The 7,500-nt window shown below is 42.9% G+C and overlaps 2 protein-coding genes across 10 annotated transcripts in view; one reads left to right on the top strand and one right to left on the bottom strand.

Annotated features, from left to right (window-relative positions):
* LOC135092486 (discoidin domain-containing receptor 2-like) overlaps nt 1–7,500 on the bottom strand; it is a 245,175-nt gene that overhangs the window by 132,401 nt on the left and 105,274 nt on the right. The window lies entirely within an intron of this gene.
* The window catches only part of LOC135092540 (cilia- and flagella-associated protein 251-like), a 21,290-nt gene continuing 19,465 nt past the window's right edge, over nt 5,676–7,500 (top strand). The window contains exon 1 of the mRNA XM_063991157.1: nt 5,676–5,708. Within this exon, the coding sequence (XP_063847227.1) occupies nt 5,676–5,708 (33 nt within the window). The remainder of the gene's footprint in view (nt 5,709–7,500) is intronic.

Here is a 7,500-nt window from a genome sequence, read left to right as displayed (position 1 = left end):
TCTCTCTCTCAACAGTTTACAGTATTACTCAATGTAAGATCAACTAAATTCTGTGATGACAATAATTACCCTGTTACAGGCAAGAATTGGCGGGAAATGACAACAGACAAGACAAAGTACAGTAAGGATGATGCTATTTACTGACCCTCCCTTAATGTTGACCACTACCCACTTAAAGGCGAGAATTGGCGGGAAATGACTACAGAGACGAGACAAAGTACAGTAACGCAGTCCTGTATCTCTGTTACCCATCAACTCCCCCAGACTGCCTTTGTGGGCCGCGCTGGAGTCACGCAGGGGAAAATTTGCACCACCTCTTCTTTCCTCGCACGTGTTTGGTATAGAAGACTTTTTGGAGGGAAATGATTTGAACTGCATTAGAGTTGATGAGAATATTCCTCTTGCGGCTTTCATGATTCCACATTCTGCAACATTGAAGGAAATTTTTACTGGCAAGAATTTGAATGATTTGATTGATCCGAGTCTCAAAAAGTAAAAAAAAAATTCCAACCTCAGTTTTTTTTATTTGATAATTGAAATATGTTCCTTATTTAAAGAAAAGGTAATGTACGTTCTCTCTCTCTCTCTCTCTCTCTCTCTCTCTCTCTCTCTCTCTCTCTCTCTCTCTCTCTCTCTCTCTCTCTCTCTTATTGAGGGAAATCAGATTCAGATTAGCGCTTCAGTTAAAATTATCTGACTCTGTAATGTAATGACGCCTATGTAACTGTGCTGCTATTATCATTATTACTACTACTACTACTATTATTATTATTATTATTATTATTATTATTATTATTATTATTATTATTATTATTTGTAGTAGTAGAAGTGGTAAGTAGTAGTAGTAGTAGTAGTAGTAGTAGTAGTAGTATCTTCATAATAACTACCGACACTACTACTACTACTACTACTACTACGAGAGAGAGAGAGAGAGAGAGAGAGAGAGAGAGACCGCATATCCTCCTAAACATCCTACCTTCCTCTTCCTCTCCCTCTCCTCTCTCCTCTTCCTCCTCCCTCTCCCTCCCCTCCCTCCCCCCGTCTCGCTAAACAAGCCACAGCGCCTTCGCTTAATTCGCTAATAACGACCATAAATCTCGTAATGGGTGCTCCCCCGTGACGCCCAGAGAGAGAGAGAGAGAGAGAGAGAGAGAGAGAGAGAGAGAGAGAGAGAGAGAGAGAGAGGTAATACGACTCCTGGAAATGAAGAAAATAAATAATTGTTTGTGTTAGATTGTTTGTTTGTTTGTTTTCTGTTTGTTTGTGTGTTTTTTGTTTTGTGTTTGTTTGTTTGTTTGTTTGTTTGTTTGTTTGTTTGTCTATGTTTGTCCTGCGTATCTGTTTTCCTATTTGCTTTTCTGTCGGTCTGTCTGTCTGTCTGTATGTATGTATGTATGTATGTATGTTTTTCTGCGTTTGTTTGTCTGTGTGTCTGTATGTCATGTGTATGTCTGTGTTTGTTTGTCTGTCTGTCTGTTTGTCTGTCTATCTGTTTGTTTGTCAGTCTGTCTGTTTCTTCTGTTTGTTTGTCTGTTTGTTTTTTCCTAATTTTCTTTCGCTTATTTACAAATTTACTAGTTTAGTTTCATTTCGATTTTCCCTTCATCTATTTTTCCTTACAGTATTAACAATGTCCATCTCTCTCTCTCTCTCTCTCTCTCTCTCTCTCTCTCTCTCTCTCTCTCTCTCTCTCTCTGGCTAACAATACCGTGAAGGATTAGTGGTGAGGAGGGAAGACCAGCCCAGGCCACTCCAGACCAGCCGAGGCCAGACCAGTAATAACACGGAACCAGTAATGACAGGACCTGCTGCTGTAACAAATGAAGGAGTGATTCGCCTCTTTGTGTGGAATAGCACTGCCTTCCCCCCTCCCTCCCATCCTTCTCCTCCTCCTCTTCCTCTTCCTCCTCTTGGTCGTCATCTTCGTCGTGTTCTTCTTCTTCTTCTTCTTCTTCTTCTTTTTTTCTATTATTTTTTGTCTCTTAATTACTGTTCTGTGATTCTTCTTCTTCTTCTTCTTCTTCTTCTTCTTCAACTACTCTTCTTCTTCTTCTTCTTCTACTATTATTTTCTTTTTTTCTCTCTTTTCCTTGTTGTTGCTCCTCTTCTTTTTTCTTCTTCTTTCTTCTTTTTCTTCTTATTCTTCTTCTTCTTCCTCTCCTCCTCCTCCTCTTCTTCATCCTTCCAGCATTTCTCTAATAATTGCATCTCTCTTTGATCCTTTTCTCCTTATTCTTGTTATTCATTTTCTTCTTTTTGTTCTTCTTTTTCTCCTCCTACTCCCCCTTCCTCCTCCTCCTCCTCCTCCTCCTCCTTTTTTTCTTCTTCCTCTTCTTCTTCTCTATTTCCTTCCAGCATTTGTCTTATAACTGCTAATCTTATTCTCTTCCTCCTCCTCCTTGTTGTTGTTGTTGTTGTTGTTGTTGTTGTTGTTGTTGTTGTTTTTCTTCTTCTTCGTCTTCTTCTTCTTCTTCTTCTTCTTCTCCTCCTTCCTCCTTCCAGAATTTTGTTTTCTAATTATCTTCTTCTTCTTTTTCTTCTTCTTCTTCTTCTTCTTCCTCATTTTATTCACGTGCATACATACATACATACATGCATACATTCATACATCAAGTGTTATATATATTTTTTTCTTTCCTCCTCCTCCTCCTCCTCCTCCTCCTCCTCCTCCTCCTCCTCCTCCCCCTCCTTTTACCTAACGACCCTTATAAATGGAAGTAATTACAGGAAAACAGTTAAGTAGTACAGGGAAGAAGGAGGAAGAGGAGGAAGAGAAGGAGAAGAATGAGGAGAAGAAGGAGAAGAAGAAAAAGAAGACACACACACACACACACACACACACACACACACACACACACACACACACACACAATTAAAGTAAGAACACCAAATGAAACAAAAACAAACACAAAGAAAGAGAGAGAATAAGAGAACGAGAGAATCAGAAAGAGAAAAAGAAAAAGGAAACAGAGAAAGAGAAGGAGAAACAAGAAAGAGAAAAAGAAAGAGACAGAGGAGGGAAGAATAAAGGAGGGAGAGAGATAATTGGATGAGGGAACAGAGAGAGAGAGAGAGAGAGAGAGAGAGAGAGAGAGAGAGAGAGAGAGAGAGAGAGAGAGAGAGAGAGAGAGAGAGAGACTAATTCTGAACAACTGACGGTGCTTAGAATGCTTAGTGTTAGGTCAAGGGCAGAGGGAAGGGGGGAGGGGGAGGGGGTAGGGGAGAGGGAGAAGAGAGGGGAGGGTAGAGGGAGAAGAGAGGGGAGAGGGAGAAGAGAGGGGAGAGGGAGGAGAGAAGGGAGAGGGAGGAGAGAGGGGAGAGGGAGAAGGGGAGAGGCAGAGGAGACGAAGAGAGAGGGAGGAGAGGAGGGGATGGGAGGGGGAGGGGAGGAGAGATGGAGGGAGGGAGTCTGAAGGCATGCCGACTTCCCCCTCTCCTTCCCCTCCACCACCACCACCACCACTGCAGCAAAGGGCGAGAGGGAGGGATGGGGGAGTTGTGAATGCTGAAGGGAGGGAAGGAGGGAGGGAGGAACGAAGAGAGAGGAGAGATGAGGAGAGAAGAGAAAACAACAACAACAACAACAACAACAACAACAACAACAACAACAACATGCTTTCAAATATTAGCAACAAAAACTAAAACACAAGGAAAAGAAAGACCAGTCAACACACACACACACACACACACACACACACACAAACACACACACAGCAGGGTCAGGAACAGAAAGGGTAAAAGGTGTGAGGGTTTGGAAACAGAGGAGGTCCCCAAGCACCCATCACGCCCTTGAGAACACCCCGGGGCCTCACACACACTGGCCTAACACGGGGAACACGCTGGACATACACACACACACACACACACACACACACACACACACACACACACACACACACACAGGTCATGGCAGGAAAAAGGAAAGTAGGGAGAATATTTCTGACTCCCTTTTTTCTTTCTGTTAATTCTTTTCTTATTTTTTTGTTCTTTTCTTATTTTTTTCCTACTTCGGTGTCATTCTTGTTTTCTTGATTTTTTTTCCTGTTTCTGTTCTTTTTTTGTTTGTTTTTTCTCTTGTCTTTCTTCTTTTTCTTACTTTCTTTCTTTCTTTTTTAGTGTCATTCTCATTTTCCTTCTTTTTCTGCTTTCTCTCTGTTATTGTTTGGTTTCATTCCTTTCACTTCCTTCTTTTTCTACTTTATTTCATTGTTTTTGTTTGGTTTCTCTTCTTCTTTCATTGTTTTTGTTTGGTTTCTCTTCTTCTTTCCTTCTATTCCTACTTTCTTTCATTGTTTTTGTTTCGTTTCATTCCTCTTTCCTTCTTTTCTACTTTATTTCATTGTTTTTGTTTTGTTTCTCTTCTTCTTTCCTTCTATTCCTACTTTTTCATTGTTTTTGTTTGGCATCACTCCTTCTTTCCTTTCTTCTCCTACTTTCATTGTTTTGTTTTATATCTCTCCCGTTTTCTTTTTTTCTACTTCTTTTCTTTATTTTTGTTTGCCGTCATCCTATTTCCCTTCTTTTTCCTTCTACTTATTGTTTTTTTGTGAATATTCCTTCCTTCCTTCTTTCATTGATTTTGTAAACACTCCTGCCTGCCTGCCTTCCTTCCTTCTTTCCTTCCTTCCTTCCTTTCTTCCTTCTCTCGACTTTGCCCTTATCAAAACTACCCGTCTCGGTGTCTCAGAGTGGTGAAGGATGAATGAAAGACGTACCAAAGAAACAGTGACAGAAAAAAAACAAGTCCCATATTCTGAACACCCCTTCCCGCCGCGCCGCACCTCCACTGCACTCAAAAGACTCCACTTCAAATCCCACACGGACTGTTAAGGTTGTTTTTCTTCATTTCTAGCGGCAGATTAATACAATTTCTACATTACTGACAGGAGAAACACTCATGAGAACCCAGCTAATCATCTTTGTGGCCTTGGAAGCTAGAAAGTAGAGGAGGAGGAGGAAGAGGAGGAGGAGATGCTTAGTAAGGTTCCTACACCACAGCCTCCAGTAGATGGGGTTCCTCTCGTTCCTATACCTCCCTCCATTTCCCTTGTCTCCCTCCTGCTTCCTCTTGTCTCCCCTGCCGTGCTTTCCCTTGCCGTTCTTCCCCCAAGGGCGCCCCAAACTTCTGGCGGGGACGAGACCCAATTCTTATGCGAGTCCTGGCCGAAGTACAGTGAGAGGGGAGAGAGGAGGCGAGGGGAGGCGAGGGGAGGGAAGAGGGGCAGAGAGAGGAGGGGGCATTACTCATTCATGGCAGCGACGCGACTCCCTCTGGTGGTAAAACAGGACAGGGAACAACAACAACAACAACAACAACAACAACAACAACAACAATAGCAGCAGCAGCAATACTTTCCAGGCCTGATACGCTTCTCCCGCAAGTGACCCTGGAGGAGGAGGAGGAGGAGGAGGAGGAGGAGGAGGAAGATAAACAAAAGCAAAAAGGACAAAAACAACAACAACAACAACAACAACAACAACAACAACAACAACACCTTCGCCTCTCCAGCTCACGTGCCCACGCCACCTCAGTCTCGCCTCTGTAACTTTCTCCCTTCACTCTTACTTAAAAAGACTCATATTTCTATCAAGTCAAAATTATTACTTGTTTCACCTTAAAGCCAGCATTTAGAATCGCTTCTCTCTTTCCTCGACTGTTTTCAAAGGCCACAGAGATGACTGACCGGGTTCTCAAGGCTGTTTCTCCTGTTAGTAATGTAGAAATCTTGTTAATCTCTCACTAGAACCGTAAAAACTACCTTGAAATCGCCTTTATCTCTCTCTCCTCGACTGTTTTCAAAGGCCACAGAGATGACTGACCGGGTTCTTACGACTATTTCTCCAGTTTATAATGTAGAAATCTTGTTAATCTGTCACTAGAACCATAAAATAACCTTGAAATCGCCTTTGTCTCTTTCCTCGACTGTTTTCAAAGGCCACAGAGATGACTAACCGAGTTCTCAAGAGTGTTTCTCCTATTAGTAATGTAGAAATCTTGTTAATCTGTGACTAGAACCGTAAAAACTACCTTGAAATCGCCTTTATCTCTCCCCTCGACTATTTTCAAAGGCCACAGAGATGACTAACCGAGTTCTCAAGAGTGTTTCTCCTATTAGTAACATAGAAATCTTGTTAATTTCTCACTAGAACCGTAAAAACTACCTTGAAATCGCCTCTCTCTCTCTCCTCGACTGTTTTCAAAGGCCACAAAGATGACTGACCGAGTTCTTAAGAGTGTTTCTCCTATTAGTAATGTAGAAATCTTGTTAATCTGTCACTAGAACCATAAAATAACCTTGAAATCGCCTTTGTCTCTTTCCTCGACTGTTTTCAAAGGCCACAGAGATGACTGACCGAGTTCTTAAGAGTGTTTCTCAGCTTATAATGTAGTAATCTTGCTAACCTGTCACTAGAACCGTAAAAACACTTCAAAACCAGCGTCACCACCACCAGTATTTTCCAAAGCCACAGAGACTAGCTGGTTCTCAAAGACTCTCCTATTAACAACCTAAAACTCTTGATCTGTCACTAGAACCGTAAAAACACCCTTGAGGACACGCGTCACTTCACCTACAGCCTTTGGAAAGTAGTGGAGATGGGAGACGGAGATGCCACAAACTACCGCGCTACATACAACTGCACTACACACTAACAGCTCTCGCCCTAATTAATTCGTTACAACCCAGGTAGGTAAACTCACTAATCCACTAAGTGCTAATTGGCTCAGGTAACGCTCTCTCAACCACATCACTCACCTGCCAAGTTCGGAACCCGCTAGTGGAATAATTATGTGGATAACTTCACGGCATCCCCTCCACCTGTGCTCGTACTCAGGTGTAAAGGGTGCACCAAAAGTTAGTGAGCGAGAGAGAGAGAGAGAGAGAGAGAGAGAGAGAGAGAGAGAGAGAGAGAGAGAGAGAGAGAGAGAGAGAGAGAGAGAGAGAGAGAGTTTTTTTCCCTTTTTTTTTATCTTCCCGTCTCCACCCTATCCTCCTCCTCCTCCTCCTCCTCCTCCTCCTCCTCCTCCTCCTCCTCCTCCTCCTCCTCCACTCTTTCAGGATGGCAGGATTATCTTCCAATCCTCCTCCTCCTTTCCATTTCTTTCCTCTTCTCCTCCACCTCCTCCTCCTCCTCCTCCTCCTCCTACTCCCATTTTTTTCACCCCGACCCGCTTTTTTTGTCCCCATTTCTCTCTCTCTCTCTCTCTCTCTCTCTCTCTCTCTCTCTCTCTCTCTCTCTCTCTCTCTCTCTCTCTCTCTCTCTCTCTGTTTCCAAATCGTGAATAAGACCATGGATTTGCTAATGACGATGACGACGACGAGGAGGAGGAGGAGGAGGAGGAGGAGGAGGAGGAGGAGGAGGAGGAGGAGGAGGAGGAGGAGGAGGAGGAGGAGGAGGAGGATGACCTGGCAGACAAAATTGATAAGTGACGAAGAGATAACAATGATAACAAGTTTGGTAAATAAGGAAACTCGATCATTTTTCCCTCCTCCTCCTCCT

Source organism: Scylla paramamosain, chromosome 40, assembly GCF_035594125.1.
Source record: "Scylla paramamosain isolate STU-SP2022 chromosome 40, ASM3559412v1, whole genome shotgun sequence".
Classification (NCBI taxonomy): Eukaryota; Metazoa; Arthropoda; class Malacostraca; order Decapoda; family Portunidae; genus Scylla; species Scylla paramamosain.
This window is presented reverse-complemented; position numbering and strand designations above follow the sequence as displayed.